General features: G+C 39.9%; 1 protein-coding gene across 5 annotated transcripts in view; it reads left to right on the top strand.

Moving 5' to 3' along the window:
• CHN1 (chimerin 1) overlaps nucleotides 1-23,330 on the top strand; it is a 194,962-nt gene extending 171,632 nt beyond the window's left edge. For 2 of the 5 annotated variants that reach the window (XM_082630062.1, XM_082630063.1), the window contains exons 3-8: nucleotides 813-897; nucleotides 10,400-10,573; nucleotides 11,295-11,372; nucleotides 13,977-14,114; nucleotides 20,920-21,025; nucleotides 22,455-23,324. In XM_082630062.1, the coding sequence (XP_082486188.1) occupies nucleotides 813-897; nucleotides 10,400-10,573; nucleotides 11,295-11,372; nucleotides 13,977-14,114; nucleotides 20,920-21,025; nucleotides 22,455-22,626 (753 nt within the window). In that variant the 3' untranslated portion in view covers nucleotides 22,627-23,324. Of the gene's footprint in view, nucleotides 1-812; nucleotides 898-10,399; nucleotides 10,574-11,294; nucleotides 11,373-13,976; nucleotides 14,115-20,919; nucleotides 21,026-22,454 lie in introns of all 5 variants that reach the window. The other 3 variants (XM_082630061.1, XM_082630059.1, XM_082630060.1) reach the window with 3 other exon arrangements.
• Nucleotides 23,331-25,188: the final 1,858 nt, after the last annotated feature.

The following is a 25,188-nucleotide window of genomic DNA, read 5'->3' as shown; positions in this document are numbered from 1 at the left end:
TTTTCTTTTATTCTTTAATGTTTGGGGTTTGGATTTCTTGCTTCTCTATTCTACCAATATTTTTTCATTTAGGTTAAGCTAGAATGGCTTCTCTTTCCTATCCATAAAGTCTATAGGTATCTTGGCATTTGAATCCTTCTTCTTTGGAGGTTCCTTTCTTAGGGATAAAAGAATCAAATGCAGTAAAACCTTTATGAGCTGGAAAGATGACTGAATAATTACTGTATTCAAACAGGGTATCTGATCAACTGTAGCTTCTGCAGTTTCTAAAATATATTCATTTTCTTTTGCTAACATAGTATCAAATGGTTCTGAGCAGATATTAGCCCTTTTTGATGATTCTGTTGTAACCAGCCACTAAATACCACCTTCACCACCCATGGCCCTAACTGTGGTCACAGAGGACAGGAGATGGATCATCTGACAAAATCCTTACAGACAGATTCTGTCTCCATCACTCCTCACCCCCCTTCACGCCGTAGTGCTCAGAATATGCCCACACTTGTATAGCGCACAGATGAGACTGCTTCCAGCTGGAGGGGACCAGTTGGAAAATTCCACTGTAGAAATTGTTTTCAAAAGTAAATAGCAGAATATTGGTTTGATTTATCACCATTTCTAAAACAAAGAGGAAATCAAGCTCTGAAGGAAATTGTAACTGCTTGGCAGTTCCACTCAACCAGGGTTTTTCTAACTGTAACCATATTGTGCCTCTTGATACTGACTATGGCTTGTGTATGACTGCCCTGAAGGGAAATAATCTCCTCATCTGTAATCTCCCCTCGGGCCACTTTTTCACTACTCTTTTTCAGGTCCACACATTCAGGGGGCCGCACTGGTGTGAATACTGTGCCAACTTCATGTGGGGACTCATTGCTCAGGGAGTGAGATGTGCAGGTAAGAGCTCTTCCCTTTTCGCCTGATTGTGTAAGTTATGAAGCTATAAGGAGTAACTCATGAGGAGCTTTGCTATTCTGCACATATAATGGGCTGGACCCCCGTTTGCTCTTAACATGCAACAGGCTGGATTCTCAGGCAGCCAATGTGACTATTGATATTTTATCTGCCCTTCACCTTCTTGTACTTAATGGGCAGCAGTCTGGTCCATTAAAAAGAGAGAAGTTGTCTTGTTCAGAAAGTCTGATAAAAGGAGACAAAAGTAAGGCAGTTATATTTGCCTTGCCTTTGATGTTGCAGCAACTAAATTTATAAGAATGATTTTTTTAAAGCAGTGTACAGGGACCTATGATTGTTGCCTTAGAAACTGAATTTTAAAGATAACTTGTTAAGCTGAATTGTCCTTACTAAATTTTGTGAAATCAAATTGAAGCTTTAAAAATCTGTGAATTTATCTCAAAAGATGATTACCAAATTCTGAAAAACCACTTAGTCACTAATGTTTTGTTTGTGACATTTTAAAATCTTGAATATGCCCTATCTTCTTTATAAAATATGACCATAGTATTTTAGATTTAAATTTAGAAACTTGAAGGTTTCCACATGAAGAAATAACCAACTCAGGGATTTATTGAAATGCTTTATGAAATAAGTAGTTATTCACATAATGTGAAATTCATTTGTATAGAACAACTATACTGAGTACTGGCCATTTATTCAAACTGCTCTAAATTCTGGTATAGGCTTAAAAATAATTATTTAAATTTCAGATGTGTAATGTTAGGTCATAGAAGTTTCTTTCTGCTATTTAAATTGTAAAACTAAAAAGTATCTTCTTACATGTCTTTTGCCTGAAGCTTAACTCTAAAAATGTATGTGAAGAGTAAAGTATTTCAAAATGGTAACTGAAGTAATTCTGTCAAATTTAGCACTGTAAAAATCCACATTTATTTTGTGGCATGATTCCTAATGGAATATTTTTGTTGTCCATTATGTGCAGAAACTTCTGGGGTTTGATTTTTCTTATTTCTAAATTGCCTTTTCTTTGAATAGCAAGGTGTGGTATGCATTGCATGTGCACGTTCCAAGTCACCCTTCCTTCGGTTATAACTCCCTTAGCACCACTAAGGCATGATAAGGTTCCAGGCATGTATCACTAGCCAGATCCATTCAGGGACCTCGCTGCCATGAGGAGGGGGATGAATTCCTCACGTCTTGACTTTGAACTGTGCAGAGGTGTCCGTCAAGGAGAGCCTCAGCTCAGAGCCAGTCTAATTCCTCCAACATCCTAGAGGGCTGACAGCCCCATCTGCAGTTCTCTGCCCAGAGAATAAATGAGGACAACATTATCCTTCTGGCTGGTGGTTACCCAGAGTCAGGATGAGGACCCATCACTAGGAAGGTTGTGGTTAAGCCTTTGAACGGAACATAGTCGTGTAGTTAAGAACATCCACGTCGTTGTGGTGTTTCAAAGGCAAATGGAGTACCCTTTCCAAAGCACAAATCACCTGCTCGAAGAATGGTCGTCTTAAGAAGCCTGGTTTGCCTTTATGACATAGCCTTGACCAGCTGAGACTGCAACCGTTTCTTACACATTTTAAGACTGTCACTAATTCAAAAGCTTTTCTTTTACTAGAGTGATGATGCTTATCATTTACATTTTGAAAGAGTGAAGGCCATCTACATGGAAATTCTGAGTCAGCTATTAGCAGAGAATTAGCACAGCACATGTGAATAATCTTTGGCCATACGCTACAACCCCAAATCATGTTTAGAAGAAATGTTTTGGAATGTTTATGATAGTAATAATGTGAAGGAAAAGAAGAAAGAAAATGATTCACCCCATCCCATAGCCACCCACTTGATAGACTCCACTTTTTATTGTGAGTAAAGGTCAACCATGTAAAGAAAAGCCTTTTCATTTTATGTTATATCTTGTCTTCAAAAGCATTATATTCTGTGTGATTGGAACCCTATTACTGAGCAATATAAGAAGAATTCAACCCATTTTTTTAAAATATGGAAGGTTGGGATTTGAATTACTTCTGTTTTCTATGACAACTAATTACATTTAGATTGACGGTGGGATTCTTTCATCGGAAGTGGCTCATCCTGACCTTTGAGCCATCTACTTTATATAAAACAATGCAAAGAATTAAGAACTTCAAGAGAGAGAGAACTAACTGTGGTAGGGTGAACGTTGGCTCCCCAGAGATGTCTACTTCCTAATGCCTAGAACCTGTGACTGTTTCCTCTCATGGCAAAGGAGACTCTGTGATTAAGTTAATGAAGTCGAGATGGGGAGATTACTGTGGACTGTCAGAGGGGCCCAGTGTAATCACAATCAAAGCGTCCCTGTAAGCGGGAGGCAAAAGAGGCTGAGTCAGATAAAAGGTATAAGAACAGAAGCAGAGGTCAGAAAAGAGCAAAGATGCTATGCTGCTAGCTTTGAAGATGGGGGGAGGGGGGCCATGAGCCGATGAATGCAGGCAGCTTCTGGAAGCTGGAAAAGGCAAGGCAAGAAACAGATTCTCCCCTGGAACCTCCGGAAGGAGGTCTTAGGCTTGCTAAGGCCTTGATTTCAGTCCAGTGAAACTGATTTTGGGCTTCTGACCTCCAGAACTGTTAGATGATACACTCATATTGTTTTAAACCACTGAGTTTATGGTTATTTGTTACAGCGGCAACAGGAGACTAATACATTAGCCACTAAGCATTAAAGCTTTTACTTCCAAAGAAAAATGGAAGTAATACTGCCTGTCAGAAAAGAGATGTATTTATCCGCTTTTGATCACTAAGACAGCTTGCTTTGTTCTGGTTTCTTTTTTCAAAATCCACCAAGGCAGAAGAGAGGTTGTCAGGAATTTTTAAAGGAATGTTTGCCAAAAGCAGCAGTTTTGTATCCCACCACCACCCACTGTTTTTTTTTTTAACATTATGCAAAGTGTTGGGTGGTGTTCCAGTCACCAGGCTGGTGGCAGAGTAGCTGAAGGAATCAGACTGAATCCAGCTAATAGCAAGCAAGCTGTCCCTTCAGTACTGAAAGCTCTAGGCTTGCTCAACACCCACAGCTGACGAGGACAACTGAGGGAGCAGCAGGGACAGTCATGGGGATGCAGTCATTGCAGACATGATCTTTCCAAAACTCCACAACATGAGGGTCCACAGTCGGCGTTAAACATCTCACCTACCACAGTCTCCCTTACTTTAGGCTTCTTTAAAGTGAGTAAAATGACGTTGCAAGAGACCATCTAACTGCAGCTTGGGAGTGGTGCTCCTCCTACTAAAATATTTACGATCAAAGTAAGTGGCCTTCAAAAGTTAAGTGCAAAGGATCATTGTTGTTCAGATGGAATAATTTTCCCAGACCATTTTTCCTTTCTTTATGAAATTTAAGCTTATAGGTTAAAGTAATCTATTATAAGATCACCAAACATTTCTCTCATGAAAAAGACCATTATTCCACCAGCATTCCTGAATTGTTTTCATTTTAGCCTTCCCAGAATATTCTAAGAAGTTAAGCCGGATAATAATTGTAAATCAGACACATCAACTTAGTGTTGGTTATTTATGACAGTGACTTCATTTTTCCAGTGTATCATTATCATTGCTGCCGGCCCCCAAAAGGAAATGGCAGTGTTTTTCCTAATAATAAAATGTATTTATTGCTTTGCGTATACAAGCGCTTAACTTTTAGGTTGGAGAAGGGGAAGTAATTTCTTCTATTCTTCTATTTTAATTACTGATTTATTGTACCTAAAAAGTTATGTTTGCCCTTGTAACCCAATGAGAAATTGGTTAGACTTGCTTACGACTTTCATGTAGCTCCTTTTAATTGAAAGCAGTGTTTTCATAAATATCCCAAAGAACAAAGTATTCTTCTTAATTTTGCTTGTGAAAATAATGACTTCTGATGCATGTTAGAAATGGGCTAGTCCCACTTTTCCTGGGTGGGCGTGGAGGTGGAGGTAGGGACAACTAAGAGACATGTTTTAAAATAAAACTTCTATTTGCAATGAATTTAAAATAGGAACACTCATAGAAAAGAATGAATGATTACCTTTCCTTTCAAAACACATATTAACATTACCCCTTAATCCTATCAATAGAATATAAATAATATCAGCTATTTATTTCAAAAAATAGGTTTCTGTGCTTTTTAGATATAAAGCACGCATGTTTTTTAGAGAAATCAAGCCCAGAAAATCCGAAAGTAACCTCAAGTTAGTATTCTAATAGAAATACTTGATTAATAAGGACAGAATGAAATATGATTTGAATTTCTCATTCCTCCTTTTATGTGTTTATTCTGTGCTTATTAACTTGAAGAATTGGGAGGGGGCAATGTGATTTAATTGTAACATAAAAATAACCTACCAAACCAAGAGATGCAACAAATGCAATAATCTTTTATGGACTTTTTTTTTTTCACTTATACTGTAGAGCTTCCCTGGGAGAAATTGAACTATATAGGAGTTATATGACTTTAATAAATAAGTATGAAAACCAAATAAAGTCTTAATGGCAACCTGAAATATTGATATATTGCTAGTCCCTGAAGCAGCAATTTTCAGAGCAAGCGCAGAGCTGGTATATTGCACTGTGAACTTAAGGGTATAACGATACTTCATTTTAATGACTTTACCCTATCCTTTGGTCTTTTGAAGGACTTCATATCCAATCCTGCCAAAAAATTTGGGCTTTGAAATTTATTTCTAAAATTGAGCATAATATATTGTCCCATAGTTTAATCTTATCCAAATGTAAGAAAGAATATCAGTTTAGGAAACATTTCCCTTCTTGTTAAATACCTAAATCTGAGCTCAGTCATCTCTTTATCCAGTTTTCACTGAGTCACAAATAAATTAGGCATTTGCTGATGTGTAAAATGGGAGATAACTGCAAACATTCAAAGGAAAAACGTTAATATTAGTATCAGACCATTAGGGCCATTCAGATGTTTTGATATTCTGTGGACGCATCCAAATTTTACTGTTCTACCTTCTAGTGGATTTCCACTTACTTAGGAAAGAATGTGACAAAACAAGAATATAATGCGTAGGTTTTATCACTGCTTTTTAAAAGTCCTTGCCAAATCACATATAGATTTCTGTAACAGTAAAATGTAGCAGAGCCTTTTAAACTCAAGCATATACAACAAATAATAGGTACAACATACATTATTGAATAAGAGGTTGAAAATAGCAAATTCATCTTCAACCCTGAAAACAGTAACTCAGCATACATGGTGTACTGCTGGTGAAAAGTGGTATATATATCCCTCAGTGGGAAGAGCACAGGGTGGGAATTAGGAAGCCAAGGTTTAAATCTCAGTTCTACCAGTTTCTGGCTGAGCAACTTGAACAAGTCATTTAGCCTCTCTGAGCTTCATTGTCTTTGTGAAAAGAAGACACTGGGGTAGGTTGTTACTAACAGCCATCTCCAGCTGGATCTGTGACTTCTATGTACACAAAGTATGAGCCACATCAACATTATTTTTAGATAATGAAGCTCTGCTGACTTTTATACTTTTAAAATATTATGTAAGAGTTCTTCCAGTTCTAGACGAGTTGAATAAATATGTTTTATTCCTCACAATAATGATAACAAAAGACCCTGGACAGAATATATACATCAATTATCAAAAGACTGAAAGTTGGGTAAAAGAAGGAAGGCTGAGTAGGGACCTCAGGACTCAAGGAGCCCAGAAGCGAGTTGCCTGGTGGTATTTTGGATTTGGGGTTTTTTTGAAACTCCTGTGTGTCCCAGCCTGAGCATTAAAGACACCCACAACCCATAAATGCCAATAGGCACAGACAAATCCCAAGAAAAGCTGGCTCTTCCTAGCCAAAGCCCTGGGAAAAGGGCACCCAAGCCAGACAGAAGTCTTTTAGCCGTTATCTACCATTCTCCAGGTGAACACCATGATAAAGCCACATCGCTACCCCTACCCACGGACTTCTGCTAGATGCTGCAGCAGAAGTCTGTGGGTAGAACCCTATTTTCCATCCCACTCTGCAGTAACAAGGTTGCACTTCTCTCCTGTGAGTCTGTGAGCAGAGCCCTGTCTTCCATCACCACCTTGCAGGAAGAAAGTGGAACCCCTCCTTGGCTGAGACTGTGGGTGGAACCCTGACTTTCATCCCCCCGCCTATAGTAGAAGCAGCACCCACTCAGCCCAAGTCTACGGGCGGAGCCCTGTCTTCATCCCTGACCTGCAGTAATGAGGCAGCTGAGACCATGATCGGAACTCTCTTCCGTGCCCACCCTGCAGTTCCATGCAGCACAGCACTCCTCCCAGCCAGGTCTGTGGGCAAACCCTGACCTCCATCCCTACCCTGCAATAGTAACTAGGATATGGCCCTCTTCCCTCCCCAGAATGCAGGGTAGGGTCCTGCCATTTGAGTAACATACAGGTTTGGTAGGCAAAATGGCACTGCAATAGCAGCCCAAAGGCTTTGTAAACTAGTGTGACATTTGAAACACAGCCTATGAAAGTGTGCCAGGATGTGCATTCTAAATCTAAACAGGTTAACTACCTGCTAAAATTGAAAATTTCAGTAGGAACCAGAGTCTTATAACACTCAAAATATCCAGGATGCAGTTCAAAATTACATTTCATACCAAGTACCAGGAAAATCTCAACTCAGATGAAAAAAGACAATCAACAGTCGCCAATATTGAGATGACAGAGATGTTGGAATTACCAGACAAGGAAGGCAGCTATCATAAAAACGTTCCAAGAAGCAATTAGAAACACTCTTGAAACAAATGAAAAAAAAATAGGAAATATCAGAAAAGAAATAAAGATATAAGAAAGAACTAAATGTAAATTTTAGGACTGAAAATTTTATTAACAAATAAACCCACGGATACGATATGTCAGAGGAAGGAATCTGTGAAGCTGAAGATAGATCAGTAGATATTACCCAATTCAAATGAGAGCAAAAATAGATTTTTAAAAGTGAACTGAGCTTCAGAGACCTGTAGAACAGTAACAGAAGATTTAGCATTTGTGTTGTTGGAGTCCCAGGAGAGGATAAAGAGTGAGCGGGTGGAAGATATTTGAAAAACTGGTGGCTGAAGACTCCCCAGATTTGGTGAAAGCAGTCAGAGAAAAATGATGTACCTTTTTGGAGGTACGTTTATGTAAATGAAGTGTATAACCCCAGCATCCAAGTCCTTTTCAGGACCTGGCATTCACATCTGACGAACACAGAATTGGCCTAGAAGTCAGCTTAGCTCCTGACCTTAAGCTGATTATGACAATGCCTTACAGTGAACCCTGGGGCACTACCTAGGAAAGGCCTCTCAAAATGCTTCACTCTTCTAAATAATAACAGAGTCATGGTAAACAATTATAATTTACTATGTGTAAGCATTTTATGTGTATTAACATTGAAGCCTCACATTAACATAATAATAGAACCTAATAATCTAATATTAATGGATAAATACTATTATTATTCCCATTTTATATAACTGAGGCACAGAAAGTTTAAGTAACCCCCTCAAAATCACACAGCTAATAGATTCTAGATCTAACTCTAAATTACGGAAGTTATACAAAACATTAAAATTTCACGGGAAATGAGGTCCTTTAAGTGGCCATTGCCATTGAGTTGCCTTATGATTGAATCAGAAATCTTATTTATATCTAATATAGAATAAAGAGGAATTTGGGGTTCGGGTTATGTATTCATTTGGACATTATTTAACTACACAGAACAGTGTTGGGTCATTTCTTCAGATGGTACAGATCGAGCTCCTTGCCCTGGCAGCCTTTACGTATTCAAAGAAGCACCTGTTCTTCTTTAGTGACGATGATGTTTGGACACTATTAGCATGGGCTGTGCCATCACCAGTGCTGTTCACTTACACACACGTTCATCTGTTCACTTACACACACGTGTTCAAAGACTCAGCTTCCCTCTACACCTAGCCTGTTTTTGCACATGGGAGGTGCTCAGTACACATGACTTCTTCCCTTAGAGTCACCACAAGCCTTAAGTTCTTTTTTCAAGTTGATAATATCTACACATTTAAAAGAAAGAACAATTCTATTTATAAGTTTTGCCTAATTTTCCTTGTCTTTGTTAACTGTTACTGCCATATATATAACTATATATATATATATATAACTATATATAACTATATATATAACTAGATTTCAGCTTTACCAAAAGTCATAATAAAGATGATGATCATCAGTATTTGTCTAACATTTTATAATATGCAAATCACCTTGAATGCATTGGCTTATTAATTCTCATAACAATTCTGTAAGGTAAATGTTATGCTCCCATTTCTGCCCAAACAGCAAGCAAAACTGAAGCTTGCCCAAGGACCACAGACAGTGGTCGTGGGACTGTATGGTTTTCAAATCCATTAAGACCTGGCTATAAATTGTGTGTACCTCAGTTGGACTGGATTTATGAGAGGTCAGCAACAAGTTTTCATGAACTTAAAAACAAATGGTTAATATTTTAAACAAACATAAAGGTGTTAATTTTAGTTAAATTATTCAGGTATGGTCCATGTCTTTTAGGTCCAATTTAGCAAAAGATTTGTATTCCTCTCTATTTCTTCTAAAATGCCATTGTGCTCTTCTTGTTGAAAATAAAATACCTCAAAATATTAACTAGAAAATATTTGGGTTCTGGCATCTTAGAAGCTATAACCCAATAAAATGACAAAGCAAAGGAACAACTTCAGTAGAGGCAATATGGTATAGGTGTTAAAATCGTGGACTATACAATCTTTGTAGGCTTGAATTTCAGCTCAAATGTACTAAATGCCATGGGTAAGTTACTTAACACATACATGCTTGGTTTCATCAGGTTTATGAAAGAGAAGAATAAAAGTACCTGGTTTATAGAGTTTTCTGTAAATAATGTAAAGCACTTGGAATAGTGCTTCGCATTAGTAAGCTGTTGATAATAGTAGTAACAAATAATAACTGTGGCTATTTTTAGCTACTAGATGTATTCTATATTCATTATCTTATACATATATATAAAGAGTTAGGAGTAGATACAAATACGAGCAGCATCAATTTAAGAGGGCCCTGGGATACTCTTACTTTTGGAGGTTCAATTCCACCTCATATCAGATTTATTAAAATGCAGTTATATCCACATTGAATATAATTTTTTATATAACTTTAAAGAAACGGAACTTTAAATTTTTAGTTGGCTAGTTGGTGTAATATTACATTTTGTAGACATTTAATTGAACACTTACTAATTTTGTTTGGCCTGGGTTGGTATTCTCCTGAGGTCATACAGCAAGTAAATGACAGAACATGAATGAGAATTCTAGTCTTCTAACTTAAAATCAGAATTTTCCTAAATAATGAGAAGAATGTTTCCCCCACTCTGCAGGCTGGAAGCTAGTCCCCTTTTAAAACTAATTCAAGTTGGAGTGTCTTGCCAAAATAAACACTCCAGAATGCTCAACATTCTGAAAATAATAATGAATTTTGCCTTTCTTTATTCTTTAGACTGTGGTTTGAATGTTCATAAGCAGTGTTCCAAGATGGTCCCAAATGACTGTAAGCCAGACTTGAAACATGTCAAGAAGGTGTACAGTTGTGACCTGACAACACTCGTGAAAGCCCACATCACCAAGCGGCCCATGGTGGTGGACATGTGCATCAGGGAGATTGAATCTCGAGGTGAGGCATTTCCAGCAAGGTTCAGAGCAGTCGTAACTCACTGCACAGCCAGGTTTTCTTCTGCCAGTTTAGGGGGAATGATTTCAGATAACAAATGATCTGAAAGTCTGAAATCAGTTAACAGGTAATTAACCAGCATGATTCCAAGGTACATTTAACCAGTTATAAGAAATATGCTTAAAATATATTGATGGTTGATGCTTCCTGTCTGTAAAAGTTGATATGTAGGTACCAATTCATTTGTCAGTTTTAATATTTTTTCTTAGGTCCAAAAAGCAAAGGTATAAATGCTCTGTTTAAAACTATCCTAGGCCAAAACACCAAACACCAGAACTGCATGCACCCTAATTATTCTTTGCCACTTGGGAAAAACTGCTAGATGCCTATTAATATAGTTTATCTTAGTCTTCCGTTATGTAAAAGAATTTATGGTGTAAGGGGGGTGATGAAATAATTTCCCCTAAGACCTAAGGTATTTGATCTCGTTAGACAAAATGATGAGCCAAGTTACAGATGTTCAAGTGACGGTAGGTCAGAAGTAAAGAACTGTGAGTGAAATGGTTTTATCTTGGGAGAAAAGTGCAAAGAGGTTTCTAAACATGTATATTTCATCATTCTTCCTGACACATGACTTCCCCAGCCTAAAGTATGAGAAGTTAAAATTTGAAGAAAAGGCATAATTCCAAAGAAACTAATTAGCTTCCCTGCTTTATTTCTACAGGTCTTAATTCTGAAGGACTGTACCGAGTCTCAGGATTTAGTGACCTAATTGAAGATGTCAAGATGGCTTTTGACAGAGGTGTGTTTTCCAGCAGGTTCATTAACTTAGGACAATAATTCTCTGCCAAAAAAGGCACAATTTCTTATGTTATTCTTTCCATTATTTTTCTAAATCATTCATGATCATTATGCCAAATGAAAAAACTTAGCTTATAATTTTTATTATTTTCTGTATTAGTTGTAAGTATTAAACTGTTAAATTTCAGGGTGAGAAATAAGCATAAAATTTAACTGTATTACCAACATTTGAGTATCCAAGCCTGGTCCACGTTCACCAAAATGTATACATAGCAGTTAAGTTTACCAAGAACCATGGAGAAAACAGTGGAGGTGGATAGTAGGGGAGGGAATCTAAGTCATTGCAGATCTCAGAATTTCCAGGTTTGCGGTGGCCCACCTAACTCTGCCTGCCATGCATGCCTCCCCAGCATCTCATTATGAAAGTTTGAGCTCATGTCAGGGCAGGAATCTGAGAGGAACTGGGGACCTTCTGGCATCAGACCTCCCACTGTGGGAGGAAGGACCCAGCCAAAGAAAAGCTCAATGGGACTTCTTTTCTTTTAACTAACGTTTAAATTAAGGTTTCTTGCCATGGTTTTCCAATTTGTCTTTGTTTTGAGCACTGGAATAGGTGGTACCAAGGAACTGTAAACTTGAATACAGGAAGTGAAACAGAATAGGAGTTGTGATCGTAAAGAGCCTCTTTCCTTTGCAAGCACATATTTCTAGTTCCATTACACTCCCCTCGCATCACAGACCTCTTACAGCCAACAGAGACAGAAGACAAAATAAATGAGATATTATTACCAACCCAGTAGGAGGAAATCTAGGTCAGCCCACATATTTGATAAGATTGAAGAAAATGACATGAAGTAATGGCATCAGGAACAACCCTGAATCTACGCCAGATTGAATGTTAGGCATTTCTTTTTCTCTGAAAGGTAGCAACCTGTATAACAAAGTGAATCAGCTATACATATACATATATCCCCATATACCCTCCCTCTTTTTTTTTTTTTTTTTTTGCAGTATGCGGGCCTCTCACTGTTGTGGCCCCTCCCATTGCGGAGCACAGGCTCCGGATGCGCAGGCTCAGCGGTCATGGCTCACGGGCCCAGCCGCTCCGCGGCATGTGGGATCCTCCCAGACCGGGGCACGAACCCATGTCCCCTGCATCGGCAGGCAGACCCTCAACCACTGAGCCACCCGGGAAGCCCTCCCCTCCCTCTTGCGTCTCCCTCCCACCCTCCCTATCCCATCCCTCTAGATGGACCCAAAGCACCAAGCTGATCTCCCTGTGCTGTGCATCTGCTTCCCACTAGCTATTTATTTTACATTTGGTAGTGTATATTGATACAGCCACTATGGAGAACAGTATGGAGGTTCCTTAAAAAACTAAAAATAGAACTACCATACGACCCAGTAATCCCACTTCTGGGCATAGACCCTGAGAAAACCATAATTCAAAAAGAGTCATGCACCACAATGTCATTGCAGCTCTATTTACAATAGCCAGGACATGGAAGCAACCTAAGTGTCCATCGACAGATAAATGGATAAAGAAGATGTGGCACATATATACAGTGGAATATTACTCAGCCATAAAAAGAAATGAAGTTGAGTTATTTGTAGTGAGGTGGATGGACCCAGATACTGTCATACAGTGTGAAGTCAGTCAGAAAGAGAAAAACAAATACTGTATGCTAACACATATATATGGAATCTAAAAAAAAAAAAAAAAAAGTTTCTGAAGGACCTAGGGGCAGGAGAGGAATAAAGACTCAGACGTAGAGAATGGACTTGAGGACACGGGGAGGGGGAAGGGTAAGCTGGGACAAAGTGAGAGAGTGGCATGGACATATATACACTACCAAATGTAAGAGGCTGCTTTTTAATCATTAAAAATCTTTCATAAGCTAAATGGAATAAAAGAAATCTAGTATAAGATCTAGCTCAGAGTAGACACTAATTAAGTCTTTAGTAGATGAAAATTCAGCTGTTTTAACAAAGTACTAAGTGCAGGGGGAGGGCAGAAGGGAAGAAGGCCAGCTTTGCTTCAGAGTCATAAGGCCCAGCAACTCTAAAATTTCCTCTGTTTTATAATTTTTTCTCTTGTTATCTCAACACTCTAAAGTTTTGTTTTGCTTTTTCACTTCTCACTACCTCTCCTACCCCCAGGGCTCAGGCAAGATCTAACGTTAGGTGTGGGAACCTGGGGTGAATCAAAGGTGGCCTCTTGTGCTGGGTCGTTTGTCAGTTGGGAGGACCTCAGCTGTTATTTTTCACATTCTCTGTGTTTATTTTAAAAAGGAAAATAAAGTAACCCCACATTATTCCCCTAGGAATTCTCAAGTACTCATGAAATTTAAAAATATTTCTGTTAACCTCAGTCATCTCCTACTTTTCCCCTCCATCATTAAACATGGAAAAATAAGTAACTTCAGAATATAAAATTCAAAAAAATAGATTCTTTCACAGAAAAATATATATATATTTCAGCACAGTGAATTTGATGTTAAAAACTGAAGCACTGCTCATCTTTAAAAACAGTATACAAAAATGTTATTTGTTAAAAGTGCTATGAATCCAGATATTTACTTGTTTCTTTTAACATCCTTCAAAGATGGTGAGAAAGCAGATATTTCTGTGAACATGTATGAAGATATCAACATTATCACCGGTGCACTGAAACTGTACTTCAGAGATTTACCAATTCCACTCATCACATACGACGCCTACCCTAAGTTTATAGAGTCTGCCAGTAAGTATGACGGCGTGCATTTGTAACCTGACAAATCGCCTCTTCTTGGTAATCACATCTCCTGTTTTTTCTGTTGAGTATCTTGAATGCATTTTATGAACTATTTCTCCCTGGCCTCTCTCCATGGCTAATACACTCACAAGAATTCTGAACTCTTCTCTAACATAGGTTGTTTATGACTTCTACCATCAGAAGCATCTCTGCAATGTATTTTCCAAAGTAAGGCTTATACCAGTTCTCCTAGATACAGACCAGTACTTTTGTAAAATAAGATAAAAATAACTAGAAAAATAAAATTGAAAAAACAAGACCAACTATTTGTTATTAGATTCAGCAAGCGTGAAGATTACTCTGTCAGAATGCTATAAAATATATAAATTCTTACTCTCAATTTCTGTCCTTATCCTGTGACAGGCCATTAATAAGCAGTTTGCAAACTGGCACGGGTTCACAGATTATACTTTAAGGAGCACTATTTTAGATCAAAAAGTTATTTTTTAAGTTTTAGTTAAGATGAAAATGAGAAAAAGCAAAGGCTCATTTGCCAAATTTTATTTATGGTGCAAAAATCATACCTGTAATTTACACTTTTTTTTTTAAAGAAGGGAATTCTTAACAGATTTTAAGTGTTGGCATTACCATTTTTTAGAAAAGATAGGCTATTTCTGTCATTTACTTTTCTCTCTTAAAAACCATATGCTGTGTTAATCTTTCAATAATAACATCACTTCCTTAGTAACACTGATTTGCTTTCTGATTTTGAAATTTCACAAGTACAAACTTTCTTTGTTCTAACTTTCAGTTTCCCCTTCAGAGCTTGTGTTGAGAATTTTTGTGGTTAGTTCCATGGAGCCCTGATTTCTCGCGGGTCAGCTCAAGCTCTCATGTAGAGAACAGCTGTGAGAATTACACTGGTTTTTACAAACTTTCATGTTAGAAGCCTGAAAAGACTCTAGATCTCTTCCATGGGAATGGGGGATTCAGGGCAGATCATGAAAATTGTCTGAGGGAGCTTACAGGTTCTTCTTTGGTGGGGCAGAGGTTTCCTCCCCAGAGAGATAAGTCAGATCGCCACTAACCTGGAAGGCACTTGACATACACCTGTATCGCGAAGGGCTACTCAGACCTCGGTTTGCTCTGACCCCCGGCACAACTCTGGGGGCTCCACTGGATGGTATTCCTGCCCCCTGTTGCTTGCAAGTAAAACTGAAACTCAGCTCTGTGGCTACCCCAAGGGCATCCAATTAGCACAGGACAGAGCCAGGATTCAAACCCCGGGTATGAACGCTACACAACCCCTTTATCTACTTAGAAGAAAAATCTAAGCACTCCTTATGGATTTTAAGGCCTTTTGCCCCACACCCCCCAACTACCTCACCTTCTTTCCCCACACCCACCTGAGTTGCTGAGGACAATCTCCCCTCTTTATTATTCTTCCAAAGCATTTGTCACTGTTCTTGGGTTTGTGTCTGAAACAGCCCTCCGGTGTGAAAATCAGCCAGCCCCCTTATGTCACCCCTCAGAGAGCTCTTGAAAGCACATCGTAAGAAAGAAACTTTCCTAAATCAAGGTAGAAATTCCATTTCCTTCTAATATAAAACTGTTTTGATGTGTGACATCAAAAACCCTGGCATAATAGTTACACACAATATAAACGTTTACTGTATGTGTTTGATACTGATATCAAAAAGTTTGTGGAACATTGTGTCCTTGTAACATGTCTTTCCTAGTAGTAGAGTCTGTTTTATTCTTTAGATGCACAGATATAGCCATCCTCTTATCTGTATAAGCAGATAAGGAAGATGAGTGAAGCTAAGATTTATAGAGCATATACCAGGTGTCAGGAATGGTGCTAGGCACTTTACACCCATGATGTTGTTTTAGAAGAAATGAGATGTTACAGGTATAAGTAAATTGTCCAGGGTCACATGGTGAGAGGAGGTGGCCCTGGCATTCAAACCCACATCTGTCAAAGCCGTGCTGTCTCCACTCTACACACAGCCTGGCTCGCCTGATGGAACAGGGTACAAAAGGCTTAAACAGAGGAGGAAGATAGGAGGGGAGGGGAGGGGCGCACCCTTTCCAAACAAAGGACAGGGCTAGCTCACCCCTCCCGATGAGCTTTTTGTATCTCAGAACTTTTTTGTATCTCAGCCACTAAAACAACTGGGGCCGTGTTTTTCAGGTCTCAGGTGTCTGGCATTTATTAGCAGCCCTTGCCAACAAAAAAATCAGAGTTTGTGTTAAAGCTTTCTCCTGCAAAAGCTGTTTGAGCTCTGCTCTTGCAGCCTCCCTTGGAGGAACTGCTGGGTAAAAGCTGGAAGGGAGTGGTGGCACGAAATGAAGAAAAGGATTCAAGGGTGGAGGAGGCCAGGGCATCCCAACCAGAATCATGAAGAGCTTCGTGATCCCCTGGAAACTCACTTACGAACCACCTAGAAGCCTTAGTCTACCCAGCACTTCCTCCTCATTCCCTCTCCCCAGTGAAGACACTGGTGCCCTACAATACGAAAGCCCAGAAGACAGATGCTTCTCACAGGCTGTGCTCAATAACCCAGCATGCACGGAGGCTTCCCAACCACCGTGGAAACAGCACTGCCACAGTTGAGCTCCTGGTCAGGCTGAATGGAGAAACCTTCCTCTGGCCAAGGAGTCTAAGAGCTCTTCCCAGCAGACCTTAGAAAAGCTACATGGCTCAGTCAGTGTGTAACCTTGAGCGAGTCAGATCAACTCAGAGAGAAAACCCAGAGTTCTTTGTCCTCAGCAACTTAAAATGTCCTGAAGAGAAGCCTGGTAGCTTGCCGAGTTTCCCCTCAGCTCTGCCACTGATTCACCCCTTTTGCTTGCCTAAGTTTTATTCTTCTTGTATTTGAGTTTCTCTGTAAAGAATTAGACAATACATTCTTTCAAAGAGCTTGTAACTAGATCTGACGCAGGTTCAGAGTGCTCATTTCCAGCCCTGACAATGTCCACATCCCCACATCCTCCAGACCTTCCCTGCACCTCGCAGCCATAGGCCGCCTTTCTCCCCTGGATTCCCATTGCACTTGGCTGGGCTTCTTTCACAGCCTGTTCCTTCCTGCCGAAGTTATAGTCATGTCTGGTCTTCCCTAGTAGACTGTAACTTCCTCAGAGGCAGGGGTCCTCTCCTGTTTGCTTTCCCACAGTGCCCAGTCACGTAATAGGTACTCAAAAATATTTGTTGAGGGCTTCCCTGGTGGCGCAGTGGTTGAGGGTCTGTCTGCCGATGCAGGGGACTCGGGTTCGAGCTCTGGTCCGGGGGGATCCCACATGCCGCGGAGCAACTAAGCCTCTGAGCCACGGCTACTGAGACTGCGCGTCTGGAGCCTGTGCTCCGCAACGGGAGAAGCCGGATAGTGGGAGGCCCGCGTACCGCGATGGGGAGTGGCCCCCGCTTGCCGCAACTGGAGAGAGCCCTCGCACAGAAACCAAGACCCAACACAGCCAAAAATTAATTAATTAATTAATTTGAAAAGAAAAAAAAAATATTTGTTGAGTAAACATAATTTTATATTAAGAAGCATAGAATCTTAGAGTTTTTAGATACTCTAAGGGGTCACATAACTGGACTTTCTTCTACAACACATTCTTTTTTAAATACCCGGTAACTGCAAGATCACTGCTTCTCTAGGCGGCCCGTCTGCTGGTGGACAGATGTCCACTGACAGATGCGCAGGGAAATCTGCCTGCTTTTAACTCCCTCCCATTGGCGGTGGTGCCAGTGTCACCCTCTCCCACATGCAAGCCTTTCGTATACTTGAACAACTGATGGTGGCCATTCATCTCAGAGTACATTCCACTGTGTCTGTCTCGCTCTTAAATTATGTTGTGGTTTTCTTAAGGCTAAAGATGTGTGTTCTCTGAAGAATTGATCATGGGCAAGACTCTTCTAAGTGGGGAAAAAAGAGAAATGAATTCCAGGGAAGAATTTTTGTCAATTTAACATCCATATATTCAAATGCATTTTGTCATATGTTCCCAAATTTATATCTCCAGTCCGGACCTCTCCCTAAACTCCAGATCAATCCACAGTCAGTACGTTCACTTGGACGCCTGAAGGACATCTCAAACAGAACTCTTGACCTTCCCCCCAGACCTCCTCCATCCGTGATCTTCCCCATCTCAGTGGATTGAGGCTCCATCCTTCCAATTGCCTAAGCCCAAACCTTGGCTTATTCTTGATTATTCTGTTTCATACAGCCCTCATCAAGAAACCCTCTGGACTCTACCCTCAAAATATACCCAGAGGGTTTCCCTGGTGGCACAGTGGTTGAGAGTCCACCTGCCAATGCAGGGGACGCGGGTTCCCGCCCCGGTCCGGGAAGATCCCATATGCCACGGAGCGGCTGGGCCCGTGAGCTGTGGCCGCTGAGCCTACGCGTCCGGAGCCTGTGCTCCGCAACGGGAGAGGCCACAACAGTGAGAGGCCAGTGTTCCGCAAAAAAAAAAAAAAAAAAAAAAATATATATATATATATATATATATATACATACATACCCAGAATCCAGCAACTTCTTACCACCTTCACTGCCACCACCTGGTCTAGACGAGTGTCATTCCTCACCTGGATTTTTGTAATCATGACCAGAGTGGTCTTTCTGTTTTCACTCTTGCCCTTCCATAGCCTGTTTCTCACGTGGCAGCCAGAGGAGCAATACTGTGAAAAGTGTATGTCAGATCCTGACCCTCCCTCATGCAGAACCTTCCCATTTCTCTCCGTAAGTGCCGTGTTCTTAGACTCGCCCGCAGCACCTGCCGTGATCAAGTGCCCTGTTACCTCTCTGACCTCACCCCCGTCTGCTCCTCTCTGCTCAGCCTCCTGCAGCCACACTTGCCTCCTCGCTTCTCCTCAGACATTACAGGCACATTCTCCCCTCGGAACCATGGCACAGATGTCCCTCTGCCTGGAACCATCTTCACCCAGATCTCCATGGGTTTCATTCCCTCCCTCCCTCAAAGTCTGTACACGAGACTTTCTTTCTCATTAAGGCCTATCCTGATCATCCCATGTAATATTGCACCCTCGCAGCCCTCCCAGTGTTTCTTATCCTGCTGTTTTCTGCATAGCGCTCATTCTAATCTAGTATAAACTGTAAGATAGAATATTTATTGTCTATTGCCTCCAGTAGAAAGTAAGCTCTCTGTGAACAGGGAATTTTGTTTCTTTGCTAGGCCACCTACACTGTCCTTAATTTCACACTATCTCAAGAGTCTCCTTATAAAGATTAACTATAGAAGTGAAAAGGAAACTAAGTTACTCTTTTTTCAATTTCCAGAATACTGTCGTTTCAAATTAATTAGTCCAATCATAAAAACTATAGCTAAGTAAAAACTAAATAGTAGTTTTCTATAGTAAATGGAATTCTCTTCTGTTTGTTCTAGAAATAAAATGATTGGATTTCAGTATCTGAGATGTTATTGCTGTTATGAATTGGCACTTTGAACCTTAATGCCCCATGGTTCAAAGACTATGCATTATTTATCATAGCAAAAGGCAAATAATACATTCTTTATTGCTAAGAAATGAACCAAGAACTCTGGGGAAGCTTTGGGCAGAAACTGTAAAATGGCCAAAGTTTCTTTGAATTAAAAAGCTTCAGTCACTGTCCACATTCTGAAATTTATCACATCTGCTCTGCCAATGCTAGGAACTTTTCACTTTCATCTTATATCAGTTTTTACCTGACTCCAGTACTTTGCCGTTGAGTTGATTTGTTTTATAAATTAGAAAGAGTAGGATTCTTGGTCTTGTGTCTAAAATGTTGTATTCTGGTCAGATATGGCCTTCCAGCATTTCAAGGCAGCTAACCAACACTTAAAGGCAATTGCCCTGAAGCCCAGCGTTTAAAGGCACCCCATCTTCTTGACGTTTGGGTAGAAGCAGGAATGTGCTATGGTCCTCTTTTTGAGAGCATGAAATTCCGAAGATGTCTATTGTTTCTGAATATGGAAGTAGTTGATGAATTAAACGCAGTCTGTGACCTCAAAGGAGTGTGGTTTTTTGGCCAAAACAGAACTAAAATATCCAAATGAAGATTGTCCCCCTCGAAGTTTACACCTTTGTAAGAGTCACATTTATTTCAGGGATCCTGTTGTCACTCAGAACGTTTGGAATTGCCTTCAAAGTCTGTACTGCATTCTTCTGAATATCTTAAGTAGAAGAATTGTGCTTTGAGAGCAGAATTGACTTTTTTATATAACAAAATAATTTAAAACTAAGTCTAATGAATAAAGGAAGTAAATATTGGATGATACATTTCTTGGTCTACAAAGAAAAAAGCATGAATATCAATTAATAAAACTTTGGCAGGGGTTGCAGTGGGCACTGGGCTGGCATCGCTTGTATACCATTGCTGAAAGGAGATTTTCAAAATATTTTGAACAGTGCAACATTGTTTCAATATGTCTGTAATGTTCTAAGATGACCTTATTTGAATATATATGTTTTTATCCTTGCATACGTTTATGTGTCTGAATTTTTTATAGTTACATCCTATATATCCAATATCCAATCTTCATATTTATCAGACTTTAGGACCCTCAAGTGAAAACACTGGGTGCTCTCCCCAAAAGTCCAAGTAAATGATATTGCCACATTGACACTAAACTTTTAGAAATCTGAGACTTGAACCTTAAAAATACTTTCCAAAGCTGTGGGCAAGGACCTGTGAGAAAGCACTTCTTGTCAGTTTTGGAAGATCACCACAAGAATAGAATTAAATGGGCCATTTGTACCAGGTGTCTATTAAAGTTTCTCTCCTTGGTATTCATCTTGCTACTGCAGAAATTATGGATCCTGATGAGCAATTAGAAACCCTTCACGAAGCACTGAAACTGCTGCCGCCCGCTCACTGCGAAACCCTCCGGTATCTCATGGCGCATCTAAAGAGGCAAGTTCCCAACTCGGACGCTTATCCTTGTACCACATCCAAATGTTAAGAATCAAATGAAAGCAAAGGTGAAAGAAAGGACAAATGATCTACTGAATGAATGAATAAATACATAGGTATCTTGTCTTCTTATGTAAAATCACACACATTGAGAAGGAATGCTAAAAAAAATGCACTACGATACTGAGTGCAGACTTGATTCCGACATAAATGTATTTGCAGTTCAAGTATATGTTCCAAATATGTTAGAAATATCAATATTCTGCCGAGGACATGCATTAGTTTTTGTGGAAAGGGAAAAGGTTGCATCTGTAAAGACACTAGCATTAGTATAATAAAGGAAGAACGAAGCAACTTGCAAGGAAGCTCACTTATGTCTTGCTCCAAAATAGGTACTTCAGACTTGGCATTTTAGATTATTGAATTAATGTTGCCAGCATTGAAACCTGCTGTAAAAAGTGATGGAGTAAAGTAAGGAGTCAAGAGAAGAATGGAAAATAAAATACTTCAGTTACTTCTGGTTGAATGTTTTAAAGCGACTGATGGTGATATAGCTTTATTTCCCTGCTTGGTCACCCTCCATCTCTCCCAGTTGAAGCAAGGTTTTTAAAATTATATGACCAAGTTTTAGTGGCTTTAGGATTTCCAAATATAGTACGAATCAGAAACAAAAAAAACCCAGCAGAACTTGACATCTACTTTGTATGCCTTTAGGTGCAAGTTACCCAGAAGTGAATATTTAACTCACAGTGCTTTTAAGGATTTACGTGGTTTCCCTCCTTAAAAGCACCATGAGTTCAAACTTGTTTTAATATGCTTCACTTGTAAATTCAAGTTTGCTGTGTATGTGGATGCAGTTAAGAACTCCACACTAAAACAAAGGAATAACTCTCAAATTATAGTCTCTGTGCCTTTGCTGTAGCAGTAAAAAGAATATAAATACACTCCCTGACGAGGTTGCTTAGCTTGAGCCATTTCCTATTAATATGGCTACCACTCTCTCCCTAACTACTCAATGAACCATTCAACTTGGCAAAAATGCTCCATAGGAAACAAGATCCCGCCAAAGTGGAGGGAGAGCTGATGGAATTATCAAGATGACCCCTTCCCTTCCCTGTTTACAAACACACCCCTGCAGCTCTAGGCTGTGGCAGGCGGATCCACAAATAGAACTGACTCCACTCAGGCCAGCACATCAACTCAGGCTTCAGCTCCAGTGATCACCAGAAGTTTAAATTATTTACTAACATCATTTACGTTAAGGAAAGTCAGTACATTGAAGTTAAGGAGAAGTGCAGAGAAATAACCTAGCGAAAGAGCTGATCAGTGGGCACAAACCTTTACTGTGAACCTTTTGTTTTAGTGCTTCAGCACGCCAAAGACCCCCGTAGCCTAGATGAAGTCACCCTCCCTTCCTTGTATTTTTCAGAGTGACCCTCCACGAAAAGGAGAATCTGATGAATGCAGAGAACCTTGGGATTGTTTTCGGCCCAACCCTCATGAGATCTCCAGAACTAGACGCCATGGCTGCCCTGAACGATATACGATATCAGAGACTGGTGGTGGAGCTGCTTATCAAAAACGAAGACATTTTATTTTAGATTTTTAGTTTGAAGGAAAAAAAGAAATGTTTTACAGATGAAGGAATGTTTTATAGTAATTTAATTGGCTCTTGTAGCTGAATTATTTCTTGGTTAGAAGTTTGGGCATATAACCAGATTAAAATGAAGGAACTTCCCGTTGTTTTCATAGCACTGCTCCGCTGTCCTTGTAAAACAGTGAACACATGCTTTCCAGTTCTAGTAGTCCTGGGTGTTTATCACGTTAAGAGAAACTCAAGCTAGTGCATGATTAGCCCCCTGTTTGGCAAGGGAACCCCATACAAAGGAGACACCAAGCCTGCGCCACCCCTTCGTCCTGGGTCGCCTGTGGTTGTAGTCCAGCATGTTTCACAGAGTAACTCTGTCGTGACTTTGCTTTTGGGTCCTGCGTCACTGGTTTCTGATGCTTCCATAAACACGCACACAAATGGAGAAACCAGCACCTCTGGCTGCCGCATCGCCATAGACTATAACATATGCCTGCTTTTCTCAAATGCTTTACTTCTGGTTTCTCTTAGTTCTTCTCTAGCATAGTACTTTCTTTCCAGCAAAAGCAAAATGTGTTTTCAGATTTGTTACTTTAGTAAATTATCTCTACCAATAAAAAAGTACAATGCAGAGCATTTTCTGTTAAATTATTCTTGGTTTTCAGTTGTAATTTTGTGTTTTTATCTGGCATGCAGTTATTAATTTATTAAATTTGGCTTTTAGAAATCAAAAATATTGATAGCTCACTTTTTTCGCATGACTGAGAGTATCTGGGAAAATGTGTTTGGCCATTTATTTAATACTGAGTACACCCTCTCACCTCTTTTGTTTACTGTTGAAAGTTTTACGTTGAGCTCCTAAAAAAATAATTTAAAACTGCTTAGAAATAGAATACCCATTCATTGAATTTATTTTTCTTCTTGCATACTCTGGCAAAAATCTAGAATATTTTCTCAACTTTTTGGGACAGTGGGGAGCGCAGGCAAGAGTTCCTTCTAGAGCCATCAGAAAAAGAAAAAGGGCTAACTAAAAAGAATGACTTTTCTAAATGCTCGGGGGTTTGTCAGAGATGCATGATGTTGACATGCAGTTGAGCTGACCACACTGCCTGAGAGGAATCTCAGGTAGCAACCTGACAACTAGGGAAGGGTGTTCTGCGCACAACACAAGGCCCGGAAACCCAGGCAATGGGCCTGATACTGTCACTAGCCACCCACATGGCTTTGAGCTAATGATCATCTAGAGTCTGTTTCCTTATCTGTCAAATGAGCGCCCTCCCAGAACTAAAGTTCTATCCTGCTTTAAAAACTGAAAAAAAAAAAAAAAGTGGGACTTCCCTGGTGGTGCAGTGGATAAGAATCTGCCTGCCAATGAAGGGGACACGGGTTCGGTCCCTGATCCAGGAAGAACCCACATGTCGTGGAGCAACTAAGCCTGTGTGCCACAACTACTGAGCCTGTGCTCTAGATCCCACAAGCCACAACTACTGAAGCCTGCACGCCTAGAGCCCGTGCTCCGCAACAAGAGAAGTCACTGCAGTGAGAAGCCCGTGCACCACAACAAAGAATAGCCCCGGCTCGAAGCAACTAAAGAAAAGCCCGCATGCAGCAACGAAGACCCAACACAGCCAAAAATAAGTAAATAAAATAAGTAAAGTTATTTGGGGAAAAAAACTGAAAAAATAATACAAGACACATTTCCATGTTTGCCATTTCGATCCTTAGTGCTTTCAAGACTGTCTCAAAGATAACGGAAACTGACAGAAATATGGGAGTTTTTCCATATTTTTACCCTGGGGCTATAGTAGGAAGTTGATCGTATGTTTTATTAATGTCTATATTCAGAAAACTGTGGTGGTGCAGTTCATTACAGCCATCTCCTCAACCACAGTCGCCTATATGAAAAATGTCACTGCACTAAGCAACATGGGATATATAGATTAATAAAGTACAGAGATTTGTTTTATATAGTATAGATATTTTCTTTAAAATGGAGGTCACTGAAAAGCACTAAACACTAAGGGGATGCTTTTGACTCATGAAACACATTTGTCAGGGAAATCTGATCACATGGGTCTGTCCCTGGGTTAGGTACATCTGTTGAACTGCTGCTACGTGCTCAGGACTGAAGTTCATTTTGTACAAAGTCCTTTTAAAGGAGAATTCAGTTGCCTTATTAGAATATAATCACCCTAATTTTTCCCTGAAAAGTAACAGATATGGTTGACTTCAGAGCAGGCACTACTGGAATTACAGGTGTGTCTGTATTACAGGAGCAGTGCCTGATCATAGTACATAAGAAGCAGATGTTCAGATAAAATTCTGAGTAAGTCTTCAGACAAGGTTACTATTTACCAGGTTTGTGAACAAGTGCACTGGGCATGTTTTTAAACAGATGGATGTGTGGTTCACTCCCCCAGGACGTGCGGATACAAATCACAGCTACGTCATCTGTGAGCACCTTTGGGCTGTCGGGTGACATTTCTTGAAATGAAGGAACAATTTTCAGTCGCTAAGGGAGGCTCTGACTCAATAATTTGCCAGAGTCTTTTATACATATCTTTCTAAGACTACT

Source organism: Mesoplodon mirus (assembly GCF_964341445.2).
Source record: "Mesoplodon mirus genome assembly, chromosome: 8".
In the NCBI taxonomy this organism is placed as follows: Eukaryota; Metazoa; Chordata; class Mammalia; order Artiodactyla; family Ziphiidae; genus Mesoplodon; species Mesoplodon mirus.
Note: the sequence above shows the minus strand (reverse complement) of the source record. Positions and strands in the feature narration are given on the sequence as shown.